The 14,228-nt window shown below is 41.5% G+C and overlaps 1 protein-coding gene and 1 long non-coding RNA gene across 4 annotated transcripts; one reads left to right on the forward strand and one right to left on the reverse strand.

Moving 5' to 3' along the window:
• Positions 1-1,178: 1,178 nt before the first annotated feature.
• LOC121064733 lies at positions 1,179-12,653 on the reverse strand. Of its 2 annotated transcripts, none has more exons than XR_005816643.1 (4): positions 12,639-12,653; positions 8,169-8,390; positions 6,952-7,216; positions 1,179-1,592 (listed from the first exon to the last, which is right to left on the reverse strand). It is a non-coding gene; the product is annotated as an uncharacterized LOC121064733 (long non-coding RNA). The 2 variants fall into 2 exon arrangements; XR_005816642.1 differs by lacking the exon at positions 12,639-12,653 and adding an exon at positions 8,481-8,720.
• On the forward strand, positions 3,010-7,704 carry IL6 (interleukin 6). Of its 2 annotated transcripts, XM_040546685.1 has the most exons (4): positions 3,899-4,351; positions 4,449-4,562; positions 4,737-4,883; positions 7,137-7,704. In XM_040546685.1, exons 1-4 carry the CDS (start codon positions 4,100-4,102, stop codon positions 7,326-7,328), a joined length of 705 nt encoding a protein of 234 aa, XP_040402619.1. In that variant the 5' UTR covers positions 3,899-4,099; the 3' UTR covers positions 7,329-7,704. The 2 variants fall into 2 exon arrangements, with proteins under 2 accessions (XP_040402618.1, XP_040402619.1); XM_040546684.1 differs by having other exon boundaries at positions 3,010-4,351; positions 4,449-4,883.
• Positions 12,654-14,228: the final 1,575 nt, after the last annotated feature.

Below are 14,228 nucleotides of genomic sequence, written 5' to 3' on the forward strand. Positions count from 1 at the left end.
AAGACGTTTAGATGTAGCCCTTAGTGATATGGTTTAGTGGAGGTCTTGTTAGTGTTAGGACAGAGGTTGGACTAGATGATCTTGGAGGTCTCTTCCAACCTAGACGATTCTGTGATTCTGTGAAAATTAGAACATAAATTAAAGCTAAGAATTTTTCCTCTAAACCTCTAATTTAGCCTAAGGCATGGAAATTCATGGTATTTGCATATGATATGCTCAAGGAGAAAATTTGAGTCTATTACTACATATCCTAGTCTTGTTTAAAAATGATGCAAGCCTGCCTTTAGGGAAGAAAAATGAGCAATCCCCAGAGCTTTTCACAAAAAAATCCCCAACATCTCTGTGGTTCCCTGCTGGCAAACAACCAACAGAGAACCAAAGAAAATTTCGATGCAGCAAAAGCAAAGGTTGTTCCTGTGTGCCAGTGCTCTTTGGTGTCATGTGTAGATTCTCAGAGCAATGTTCAGTTATGAGAAACATGAACGCAGGATATTAATGTCCTGCTCAACCTGTTCCTTTCAAGTAGAGCACAGGGCAGTTTGGTTTCATTTTCTCCTATTCAACCTCTTGGTGAAGCCGGTAGTGACTTTTTATTTGTGAACATGGGGCAAAAAAACCCTCTTTTCTGAAGCCTCAGATTTTTGATGTAGGCTCTTGAAGATGATATCACTAATGTATCACAGAAACTGTGGAGAAGAGACATAGAAGAACTTACTGACCCTTTAATTTCAGCAAATGCTCAATACAAAAATACTTAACAAGAAAGGAGCGAAAAAATGGGTGAGGTGTTCGTATCTTGATGGACAACAGAAAACCCATCTCTTACAGAGCTATAGGAACTCAAGATCCCTCGTTAATAGTTTTGAGGGTACCCTCTGAAAGCATGCCAGGGAAACTGGACATCGGCTTTACACCTCACTCACAAAATCTAGAAGTAATTTGTTTAGTCATTGTTATGATTCCACTTAAAAGGTCTACCAGCAATTGACACTTTCTTCCATACATGGACCAACACTTTTAGAGCAGAGCATTGTGGTTTTAGTTGTATTCCCTCTCTTATTGCAAACAGTATAGTGTAAAGAAATGACTTCTGAATAAGCATTAGTGGTTTGCATTTTGACTGTAGAATATTAGAGATTATTAAAAAGAAGAAAAAAATGTTAAACCAAACACAAATAAACTGGAGTGGACCATGCCACAACCCTAGTAATTTTCTTACTTTATTACTTTATTCAAAGATTTAATTTTTCCATGCAGAAAGGCCACATATCCACTTGACTCACAGCACTGAGCAAGCAAGGTCTCCTGCTGCTGGCAGTAGCACTGCATTTTGCCTCAGCCTGTGATGGGGCTCCATGCAGACACATGTCTCATGGCCAACAGAGGAGGGGTGACAAGTTCTGACGATGACAGCTCTGCAGTCTGTTGAGTTCTTCACTGGCAGGAGCATTTCTCCTGATGGTGACACCCATCTCACTGGAAAACAGTCTCCTGTTTGCAAATCTCCGAGGTTATCAGGGGCAAAAGTTGCATGGGCTTGCTTGCACCCAGAGCAATTCTCCAGATCAAGTCTCTGAGCTGGCATATTAATGCTAGAAAAAGAGAGTTCAACAAATGACATTATCCCGGATTGTTTCCCTGGCTATAAATTCACCCTTGACTGTAGGAGTAATTTTCACGTGTAAAGTCTGAGAGGATAATTTTTTTTTACAGCATTCACAATTGGCCTCTTTGCTCCCACAGAAATTTACAATAGTAATGCCCATCACCCAGACAAAAGAAAAAGTTGGATAAATGCCAACAGTTTCTGATAACCCACTTTAAGAAGGTTTTGCACATTGGGATACAGCCATCTGTTTTCTGCTACAGCGTCTAGTAGCAGAAGCATTTTAATGGCATTGTGTAAATTTAAGTTCCTCCTTCTCTTGAATGCTATGCTTTCTGCTGGATTGTCAAGTACTGAGTTTGTAAGGCATTAATTAACAACTTCCATGGGAGCACGTAAGGATACTCTGTACTTCTGAAAAGTCACACTGACACTCAAATACAAAGACAAAACAAAACAAAACAAAACAAAAATCAGTAAGAGGCAATAAAGACAGAAAGTTTAGAAGCTTTAAGATGAGAAACAACAATTGGAATTTGCTTGTATTTCACTCTGAAGATATAACTAGATGCATTGGCAAGAGTAAACCCATATAACAGTGAACAGCACAAAAAGGTCTTTTGGACACTGCTAGGGAATGGACATGATACAAGGAAAAAAGGACAACATCAAATAAAATCACAAAATTAAAAATTACAGAACTACAAACAAGACTAACTTACAGAATGCCTGCTGAAAATATAATATTAAGCAAATGTATCATTCCATCAGGTTCAGGTGATTTAGGAATAGTCGGTATTTTCAGTTCAGCTAGGTAAAGGGCAACAAAAGGAAAATTGATCTGTCTGCAGGGAACAGGTCATGAGCTGTCTGGAACTGGAAGGAAATACTTCTCCTGGATGTGCATCGATGTGCTATCACAAATGGAAAGGAGTCTCCATCCCTGCTGTATCTGCCCCTGATGAACAAGAAGGCAAACACCAGGCTTGTCTGGAGCACTGAGCTGATCTGGTCTGCTTGTTTCTGGCCTTGGGCGCCTTGCAAACAAATCCTTGATTCAAGTCACACAGACTGTTAGTTGCATGTCTTATTATTTTATTCTATTACTATTTCTGTTATTCTAATATTATCCTATTATTGCTATGGCTCCTCTCTGCTGAGCACCAGGCACAGACTGATTGCTGCTACTGAAGATCACTCTGTTATACTTGCATTTCAGCGCTGTCATCTCCCCCGGGCAAAATTACTACAGCTGCCTTTCCACTCAAACAAACAAACAAACAAAAAGTATTCAGATTCTTTCTTGAGGTTGTCTATCGAGGTTGTTCTGAAAAAAAAAATAATATATATATATATATATACATATATATGTTCTGGCAGTGTCTGCTTTTGTTAAAAAGGAGAGTCCACATGACGACACCCAAGTGCAGTCACTGTGTCATCCTTTCTCCTATGCCCCATGTTACTCCAGAACCAGAATCAGGTCTTTCTCTGCTTCTGTCCACCCAAGATAAAGGTACAGATTTCACAAAAACAAGCCCATTTTGCCAAAATCGTTCGAGACATCCCAGCAGTTAGCCTACAGCATGCCTGGAGCAGTCGGTCTCAGCCCGTGCCCCATGCGATGGAGCCGGACGGACTCACGTGCCCCGGGTGAAGGCTCTTCCTGCGAAATGTTAAAATTCCCACCGCCCCTCCCAGGCAGGTGGAAGGATAAGGCTGCAGATAACAGGTAACTGCATGGCATTTCCTGCGGTCCTTGCCCTGTGCTGGCTGCAGGAGCTGACCTTCCACCAGCTGTGCATGGGAAATACACGGGCGATGGGATGCGCGTCCTCCTGTGCCTGTGACCACGTACAGCTTGGATGTGTGCACCTAACCAAGTGCGTTTAGTCCCGTATTTGTACACAGTAAGAGCATGGGAAGCGTGGATGTAAATCACAAACCACTAGAAGGCTGTGGCTCTGATGCTGGACAGCCGACGGGCGTCCGTGCCTGCGTGCAGGCTGACTTTTGGCAGCCGGCCGCCTCGGGGCTGACAGCGAGGGGGACGCGGGGACCCCGCGGGAGGGTGCCCGACCCCGGGGGGCTCCGGGGGGTTCCGGGGGGCCCCGGCCCCGGCTGCAGCCCCTGTCCCGGCCCGGCGGGGCCAGGTGAGCCGGCGGCTGCGGCGGCTGCGGCGGGAGCCCGGCCCTCAAGGAGTTACCGGTTGGGAAAATGACTTCATGTTTTCTGCCCGGCTCCTCTCGGCTCGCCCCCCACGGCCCCGTTTCACAATCCCGCCGCGCTCAGACGGGGCGAGCGCTGTGTCAAGCCCGGCGCACGCCACAGCGCACACCCCCGTGTTCTCTCACCCCGGATTTTCCCGGGCCGTGAATAATCTCGAAGCCCCCTCGATAAATACACGTTCAGGGATGCCCGGAGCTCACTCAACCCGCCAGCCTCTCCTCCTCCTCCGAAGACGGGCCGGAGCCGAAGAAGAAGAGCCTCACCATGAGCTTTCCCGACGGCTGCCGGGCGACGAGGCGCCGGGGGCCGCCCTCCCTCCGCTCCGCCGCCGCCCTGCTGCTGCTGCTGCCGCTGCTGCCGCCGCCCGCCGCCGCCGCGCCGCTGTCCCTGGCCGCGGCCTCCGACTCCTCCGGGGAGGCCGAGCCGGAGGAGGCCGGGGCGAGGCGGGCGGCGCTGCCCGACTGCGAGGCCCTGGCCTGGCTGCTGCACGCCCGGGCGGCCCGGCTGCAGGAGGAGGTGGGTACGGGGCCGTGAGGGCGGGTGGTCGTCCCCCCCCCGGGGGGCTGCTGCCCGCCGCCGAGGTGCGACGTGAGGTGCGGGTGTCTCTCCTCAGATGTGCGAGAAGTTCACCGTCTGCGAGAACAGCATGGAGATGCTGGTCCAGAACAACCTCAACCTTCCCAAGGTGACGGAGGAAGACGGGTGTCTCCTGGCTGGCTTCGACGAGGCAAGGAACCGCTCTCTTTCTCGCCCGAACCCCGGCAGCAGTCTTGGGCCTGCCCCAAAAGCAGCTGAGCCCAAGACTTGTGCCCACTCCCTCCTGCCCACCTGCCCCTACAGACAGCGCTCCGCCGAAGCCACGTCTGAGTTAGAGCTGACCTTCTCACCTTTCTCTTTCCAGGAGAAATGCTTGAAGAAACTCTCCAGTGGGCTTTTCACCTTTCAGACCTACCTTGAATACGTACAGGAAACTTTTACAAGTGAAAAGCAAAAAGTTGAGTCGCTGTACTATAGCACAAAGCATCTGGCAACGACAATAAGGCAGATGGTGAGTCGTTTTTAAATTTACTCAAACAGTCATTGTGACTTAGAACTGATGTGTAGTCAGAGAAATAGTAAGCTGTATGAAGTTGAAGATTTCCCGCTCTTACTTCTCTCAGCAAGAACAGGTGACAACACTTCCTTATGCTTGGATACTTACCCTTATGACTAATTTACAGGTTTTGTTTGTTTTGTTAAAGAAACTACTCTTCTTCCCACTTTCTATTTTCATTTTTAGTTTCCAAACTGACAATTAAATGCAGCTTTCTGTTTAAGAACAAATATGCTAATGCTGCCTGGCTGATATTTCTCAGGAAATTCTTTCCTAATTGCAGTTCAGTCCTAACCTCCTAATGTTGCAAACTTCCAAGAAATACGATAACTTATCTTAAAACCCACATGAATAATAGTAAATACAGTTTTACAATATTATGAATCTTTGAAACTCTCCAAATCAAACTTTTCAGGTGAGCTGTGTGGTGTATTCAAATATCACTAGCTTAAAATCAAAGAAAACAGGTAAATTCAGAACAAAAGTTAATGACCCAACTAAATTAAAGGTGCTGCCTATTGAAAAGCTTGATTTTGCTTGCAATCATCATGAGGAAAAAAAATATATATATATTCTTTACAGACAACTGATTATCTTTTGATTTGGTAAACTAAAGGCTATTCATTTCTGACAGCTGTTTTGTGTGTTTTGGAGTGCTTTGAAAGATCACACTTTAAATTCACTTCATTGCTGCAGTTCTTACTCATGTTAATAATCCTTAAGATGAATGCTTCCTTTGTCATCAGTGAAACTTTGTATGAGTAAGAACCACCCAGGTGAGTAAGGATTCCAGAATTAAGAACTGCGGAAGTCTCAGGACATTATTTCCTTCAAGGTGCTTTTCAGCATTGAAAAGGCCATTGTTTGTTTCTAATACCTTTCTTAACATATTTATTTATGTTCATCATTCTTTAAGTGAAAGGAAGCTGAACTGCTTTTTTCACACTGTACTTGCTAAGAATAATAGTCCTGTCATAAGACAGCAGCTGACTACTGACTTCAAACTCAATACATTAGTTTGTAGAAAGTTTTATAGCTGGGTGAGACTAGCCTTTTCTGAAAATTATACAGGTAGAGGTAATTAGGACAGGCACAATTAAACATGATGGTCAAATCAAACCCCACATTTGTAGGAATTGTTGAGATTTTGAGAAAATCTGCAGGTTGGAAACTTTTCTTTATGGGAAGTCTCTCTGCTGTTTAAGGCAAGGAGAGCAGGTGGAAAGTATCAGTCATTTGTGGTCAAGTCGATCCATTAGCAAGATATCTGTCTGGATATCCAATTTTTTAAAAAAGCATGCAAAAAGGTGTCTGATATACCAGTAACTAAACATGATCAGAATCCACCTCCAAGTAGTCTAGATGGAATAAATGTTCATTACTTTAATTTCACACACAAAAAAAAAAAATCCAGAAGGAGGTGCATGTGCTTTTGTCACTTGTTAAAGGGTAGGACAGATCTTAAAAACAGGATGAAGAAGATACTTTATTATTAGACTTCTAGAAACTGAACTGAAACTGCTCCATGATTTGGGTAAGTCCCATTTTAAAAAGTCATCCAGCCACACCATGGGACAAGCTCTTCGAAACCATTCGGGTATCCAGTTCCCAGCGCTGACTGTTAGAATTAGATATGAAACTTCTCGTCTTGTTCTTAGGATCCCACACACCAGTGAAAGTGGTAATGCTTAATCTTCCATGCACCTCAATGCCTGGAAAGTAGGAATTAAGCAGCTAGACAAGTTTGGCGTCTTTTGAAAACCGTTAATCTACTACCAGATGTGAGAGCACATGAATGTCATCTAATTAACTTATGATTCAGGATACAGCAGCCAGTATGGATTAGGACATATCATGTTCAGCATCTTCCCAGCTAACCACATGGTGAGCGGACAGCAGGCAAAGGTGTATTGATCTGTTCAGTGCAGCGCATTCGACTGGAATATGCAAACCAGAACAAATGCTATAGATTAGACAAGAACCTTTGATTCTTCTGGCGACATAGCAGCAGATACAAACATACCTCAAATCCCACCGCAGAAGTGGAGCTGTAGATACACACAGGTTGCAGGGAGGTCTGCCAGCAGCTGCACAGAATGGGTGGATATGCAGATGGTTGAAACATATTCTTATGCATAAACCAATCACTTCTGGCAAGATTGTTTAAACCATTTTAACAAGGGCACCTCAATATTCTGTTTTTCACAGGTGATAAATCCTGATGAAGTGGTCATCCCAGATTCAGCTACCCAGAAATCCCTCCTCACAAAGCTGAAGTCGGATAAGACCTGGATAGAGAAAATCACCACACACCTCATCCTCCGAGACTTTACTTCATTTATGGAGAAAACCGTGAGGGCTGTTCGCTATTTGAAAAACACCAGGAGTTTCAGTGTCTGAATGTTTTAATTCGGGCACAATCCTTTGTTACAAATCTGTCATGTGGCAGATGACAGTGTTGTTCTGTTTTAAGAACCAGAAATAGTAACAATGGTTTGCATATATCCTCATTTCCTTCTAGGAACCTATTTATTGTATTTAAAATATTTATTCATTTCTAATGATTTCTATTTATATTTTCAATATTTAGAAATAATTTAAAGAAAGGACCTATTTTATTTCATTTCTAATGGTACTATTCAGAATATCAACTTATTTAATATGTATTTGATACCAAAAGAATTTTTCAGAAGCTAGATTGTTGTACAACTTATGCTTTTAAAATATTTGAGAGATTTCATTTATGACCTATTTATATTTTGTAAACAAATAAAAGCTGATTAAAAAAAACCTGTATAACCTGTTTGGATTTTAATTAAGACTGAGGGACTCTAACGTATCTATTTTTTAATGCCAGTAATTATCAAAATAACTATTTTCAATAATTTTTTATCAGTATAATTACATCAGATATCTACATAGTACATATATACATACATATACAGCCTAATCAATATAAAAATCTTAAAATGGGATATAAAGTAAATAGATGTACTGTATGTACTTCACTGTATGTACTGTATTTACATCAGTATGTACTGTAAGTACTTCAGTACTGAACATGATAAAGCATTATTGCTCAAGAAACAAATGGATAATGATACCCCTATATTTAATAGGGAACACTATAAATTTGTAAGTAGATGCTTACAAGTCAGCAATCTGTTTGAAACAAATAAAATGGTCAGATACTGAATTAACAGGTTTGATATAACCTGATTATCTTCTGATTATACTTACTGCTGTCATTCAAGGGAATTTTCCAAGTTTGACCAAACATCTCTCCCTTTCCCCCAGGATGTAGAAAAAAAAATATCTTAGGATCTTTCCCCAGGTGGGAGAAATCAACATATTATTGCTGAGATGTTAACGACTCTTGGTGATCTAATCCATTTGTCTTTTGTCATTTATATTCCACTAGCATGGAGAGGTCCCAATAACATGAATGCAAATCGTTGAGCACTGCAGAGAAAGAAAATCCTTAGACTGAGTACCAAACCACTGAAATATTCCTTACCTGTTTCATCTCTTTCATTGTGGCTGCGGACATACCTCATACACCCAAACGCATAGGAATTTAGCTCATAGCACACATAAAGGACGGAGTCCCTTGAGCTTTGTCCCTACAGCATGAATGGAAGAACATTAATGACCCTCTCTCTTGAGCAGCACAATGGTGCAGATGAGGAGATGAAAGGCATGCCCTGGAATGTGGATAAGGATGTCAGTAAATTCTCCTCTTCCTCTGAGAGATCTGATCCTCCATGCACGCATTCCACCACTGGGGATGCCAAAACAATGAGCAGTCAGCTCAGAGCCTGCATCTCAGAGGCTCAACACAAAGCGAAGTACAATTGCTTTGCCCAATATGGTAAAACCATATGGTTCAAATTGTGCAACACCTCAGGAAAGAATGAAGAGACCTCAAAGTGGTCATTTTCAAGATGTCTGTGGCGAGCAGGGTTTCCTCGCAACACAGAAGACAGTACTTTAGCTGTCCTGGCTCACAGTCAAAAAAAATCTGGTTTGCCCTTTTCAAAGCCTACCTTTGCAGAGATTTTCTTAGTGAATGCTTGGCTAGAGAGCATTCTGGTGCTTACCATGACAGCTAGGGGAGAGCCACAAAGTTTGCCTAAATCGCTTTGCCCTTTTCTGAGCAAAATGCAACAATCCGTCTTAAAGCCGCTGGGCTGCTGTCTTGTATACATGTGGCTTTGAGAAGGAAAGAATGTAATTTGCATCTGTTGGTCTAGATGAAACTAGACCAACAGTAAGAATTCTTCAGTAAGTGTCCTTAAAAAAAGGAAGTTCTCTGAGTGAGGTCATGTATGAAGGGTTTACCACCAAGAGTCTTCAAAGAGACCTCAACGGGAATCCCAAGTTGAACCCTTCAAGGACTGTCTTACTATATGAGAGCAGAGGGGAAAGAAAAAAGAAAGGAAGAGAAAAAGAAAACTGGTCTCATCTCTCTCCTAGTACTGGGTGACGGTTAAGAATCATTATAAGATCATTATTAGTTACTATGTATACCTCAAGTAAACAAACTCACTCTCAGAATGGATTTCCTCCTGGAATTCCAGGAGGTAGCTCAACTACAAGGTACTGAAATCTTGTGCAACAGACTGACGAGCATCTGCACTTCCTACCAGCACCCTTCAGCTAGTGGCCACCCCATGCCGTCCGTCACCGTAGCAAAGATGTAAACGTTACTACATTTCAGGATGTACAATGCAAGCAAACATCACTGCTTGCTAGGAGATGCTGCTGGTGCTTTTGCTGAGGTGCCGCCATTTTATCTGCAGCTCCCCCACAGCCACCTGCAGTTCTCAGGGTACTTCCACCCAGCAGCTTGTCAGAGAATTAAACACTGCTGAGCATGTTAAGGAGCCTCTCTAGCTTATCTTCCTCTTTTTCCCCAATTTGCTGTACAGAAAGCATTTTACAATGAGCAACAAACACACATGAACATTTATTTGTTGGTAGATCAGTGCAAATACATAAAAACAGGTAAGAGTAGAAATGATGAGTCTAAACTTTTACAAATTGATCCCCCAAAATAACTGTGCTACTTTTAGCAACAATGAAATCACAGAGTCATCTAGGTTGGAAAAGACCTTCAAGATCATCAAGTCCAACAATCAACCTGACCTACCAAGTCCGACCACTAAATCATGTCCCGTAGTGTCACATCTGCACGTCTATTAAACATCCCTGGAGTCTCCAGGGACTCCACTTCCCTGGGAAGCCTGCTACAATGCTCCGCTACCCTTTCTGTGAAGAAACTATTTCTAACATCCAAACTAAACCTCTCCTGGTGCAACTTGAGACCATTTTCTTGTGTCCTAATCATTTGTCACCTGAGAAAAGAATACACCCTTCTTGCTGCAACCTCCCTTCTGTTGCAGAGAGCAATGAGGTCTCCCCTCAGCCTCCTCTTCTCCAAACTAAACAACCCCAATTCCCTCAGTCACTCCTCGGTTGTCTTATATGACCCGTGTGATGGCACTCAAGACGATCTGCACCATAACCTTCTCCAGTAGTGAGGCTGGACTGAAAGGCCTGTAGTTTCCAGGATCCTCTTTCCTGCCCTTACTGCAGATTGGAGTCCCATTCGCTAACCTCCAGACAACTGGGACCTCCCCAGTTCGCTAGGACTGCTGGCAAGTTATTGAAAGTGGCTCTTAAAAGAGAGCACCTCATAACTGACAGCTAATTCACCGATACTGAGCAAGGCAAAAAAAGACCTCCTAATACTTAACTGTAAGAACTAGGAAACTACCCAGCAAACAAGCCTTATGGCTGATGACGTACAGGACTAGGTTCTCCCCACAGACTGTGAAGCCAGCTAGTCTGCCTCCATGTTTGTCTTGCAGCTCTACTCATTAACATCACCCAGAAATTTTGGAATATACTCAACAGATTACAAACTCCCTTTATCCCAAATTAGCTTTCCTAATGCAGGAAGAGGGTAGAGCAAGTTACATTAAAAGGAATGCATGCACTCTGTAGTACGCAAGAAAAAGCCTGTGGTATTAACAGACAGTATCAGAGGAAGATAAGTAATAACATTTGTCTTGGTGCTGTGGTCGTGACACTAAAATGCTAGGTAAGAGAGAAAAAAATCATTTGAAAAAACCTTATACGAAGGTAAGTAATCTATAATGCAGAATTACTTAATTTTTTGACAACGATGGTCTCATTTTCCTACCTTTTAAAACATGTTTTCTTAATAGAAGCCTGATGTGAAATAAACTTAAAAAAAACATATATCAGGCATGATCCACTTCACAGTGGATTAGTTAATTCATGTAAACACGTGAACTCCTTCCAAGACAATTTACTAAGGCAAAATCCTCACTTCAGAGCTTGCCTTCACATCTTCTGTAAAGGTCTGAGAAACAGGTTTTCACGTATACAAGATGTTAATTTCCTTTATGAAAACATCTTGAAGCACAAAAAAAAAAAATGAGGCAGACTATAGAACTTCTGCTAAATCTACAAAATTTATTCCAGAAGCACAGTAGGATGTTTGAACTTTGTAATCATTTCACTTGCTGCATTACATTCATTTCAATAGTGTTACAACTGTCTGGTTTTCAAAATCCTGAAATATTTGAATGGTGACTATCTTAAAAAAGTAGTTAATTGCAATCGGTGAGGATACACAGCAGTACCATTGCCTGCCAAGTAAGCCAATGCACTGATGTAAACTCTAAATTTTGGCCGAAAGAACAGATTCTTGAAAAAGACTGTCTCCACTTCTAGCACCTTCACTGACTTTATTAATGGCTGGTGGCTAGTGAGGTTAGCACAGATGCTAAGGTTAGAGGTGGAGGAGTGTACACCACTAGCAGATTAAATGGAGCAGTATCCCTTTTCAGCAGTAATGAGCCATCAGATTGACTTAGCTAGCTTTTGAAACTTCCCCCAGAGTTTCCCACTCTTACTGGTAACTAGTAATTTAATTTAAACAATAAAATAATGGGAAGATAAGTATACAATAGTATACATCACAGTCAGACCCTGAAGTTCTAGAAGTGCTGATAAATGTACATATTAGTATAAACCTTATGGTATTTGGTGATAAACTTTCTTTAAACCCTTACTTCTTGAGTTGAATGGTTAGATAACAATTTCAGATCTCTCAATGAAATACTTTCTTCCTGAAAAGATGAAAAATAAAACTAACCCTCTCACCCCCAGAAAACGCAGTCTCTGCAGGCTCCAACACTGAGATAGCATTTCCTCCCCAAGCTCTTAACCAAATTAACTCAATTCTGTAATTTCATCATATTTACCCTAATCTCAGTATACTTTCAAGGCATACTTTGGGGGTCATAGGATAACACAGTACAGAAATTTTGCAGTCTGAATTCCTATTGAATGACCAGAATCTAAGAAGAATCAGTCTTTCAAGAGATAATCTATATGCAAAATAAATAAATAAAACATTAACCTTCAATTTCAGAAAATTGAGATTTGATTTGCTCTACCATATTTATTTCTACCAGACAGTGCTTCCCTAACACAATATGGACAACATTTTATTGTTTCAGCTAAATTTTGATTAGTTTCAATAACAGCAAATGTTTTAGTGATCAGCTGTTCATCTCTTTGAATTTATATACAAATAGATAAAATTCTACATTCTGCAACATATGAAGAAGGAAAATATGATGTATTTGCAAATTATATTAACAGTTTTATTACCTGAGAGAATCCCTGCTGTTGCACGCACACACACAGACGTAAAATCACCTACGGAAAGTTCAAAGTCCAATCTTCATCTTAAAAAAGAAAAACTGCCTACTATGTCATCACTAGTACATAGCAATAGTCTTCCTCTCTTCTTCCACTGTTCCTAATAATTTGTGTAGAGATAAAAAAAAGGGACCACATCTTGACTACACCTGTAGACCCCACATTAGCAATGTTAACAAATACAATGAAGTTCAAAGTTGTTCCTCAAATTACAAGACCTATAATCCTTACTAATCATACGGCTCAGTGACCTGGGACTGGGCTATAAGAGAAAATGGAATTTGTTAGAAGGGAGACCTTCTAAGAAGAAGATGAAGGCAGATGTACGGGCAATCTTCCAGTCGTGCTGAAAAAAGCCTGTTTTCCAGTTGCAGTGTCATGAATTACACCATTTGGGGGGTTTCTATAAGAATAAGACAGATCCCGAGAAACAGCATTAGGATATAACTGGAAATCCAGGTTTATCTCACTTCCCAAGCCAGTAACTGCTCATTGCTTTGCAGTTGCTTGAACTTCTTAAGTTATTGTTGATAGAAATTTGATTTCTTAATCACAAGAAAATATAAGAGTAAATTCTCTTTTCCACTTGGCGGATGCACATGTCCTCTGCCTTACCCATTCCCTAATCCTGAATTAATAGAAGCATAACCAAGAAACAATGAATGTAACCCACAAACAGTTACTGCGTTGCACACCATCATGGAAAAATATTTAGAAATTGCAATTAACTAATCAGTTTTAAAAAGTAAATTAGTCATATGACATTAAACCAGGATGTGGTTTACTCCTGTGGTGAGAACAGATGTAATGAGCTTTTATTTCCAAAATTCATCATAAGTACCATCATAATTTAAATTTCAAGTATATAAGGAGGTATTTCCAAAAATATCACGGGTATTTAGCTTGTTTTAGCATTTTTTTTTTCCTGTTAAAAGCATGTTAGAACCCTGTTTCATTGACAACATGATGCAATAAAAACAAAACTTAAGAAGCACTTTGTCATCTACAGCCATTCTGAGACATCCGTACACAGAAAAGCAGCACGTTTTACACGTTGCCAACATGTGGGCCTGTTGTTAAAAATCGTGATAATTGCTTTGGTTTGCAGTGTTTACATGTTTGAAAACTATAGGTTTAAGTTACTTTGACTTTTGCTGATGACTTAAGCATGTATCCTCGTTTTGTAACTGCAATGAGATACAGTACAATGACCTTACGCTGGCTGTGTCTACACCAGCAACTTGTAGAACTACATACTTGTTCCAAATTTCTTATCAGTTTCGTTGTTACCTCAACTGACCAGTCCTTGAAATGCTTTCGGAGCAAAAAGGTAGGTTCCTTTGTAGATTAACTTACTATGAACAGATCTGTAAACCAAACATTTTGTTTACTCTCCCCTGCTCAGTGGCTACGCTACAAGGCACAAAACGTCTTTTCACACCCTGCTACCAGGAGATCCCCTGTCCACACAAGACCAAGAAACCCACCAAACTCACAAGACTCCCCCCGTATGACAGGGCTCTGCTTCTCCTTGGTTAC

Source organism: Cygnus olor, chromosome 2 (assembly GCF_009769625.2).
Source record: "Cygnus olor isolate bCygOlo1 chromosome 2, bCygOlo1.pri.v2, whole genome shotgun sequence".
Taxonomy (NCBI): Eukaryota; Metazoa; Chordata; class Aves; order Anseriformes; family Anatidae; genus Cygnus; species Cygnus olor.

Coding starts and splice junctions, on each gene's coding strand:
- IL6 (XM_040546684.1), top strand. CDS start 4,100: ATGAGCTTTCCCGACGGCTGCCGGGCGACGAGGCGCCGGGGGCCGCCC. Junction 4,352..4,448: donor CGGCCCGGCTGCAGGAGGAG/GTGGGTACGGGG, acceptor GTCTCTCCTCAG/ATGTGCGAGAAGTTCACCGT. Junction 4,884..7,136: donor CAACGACAATAAGGCAGATG/GTGAGTCGTTTT, acceptor TGTTTTTCACAG/GTGATAAATCCTGATGAAGT.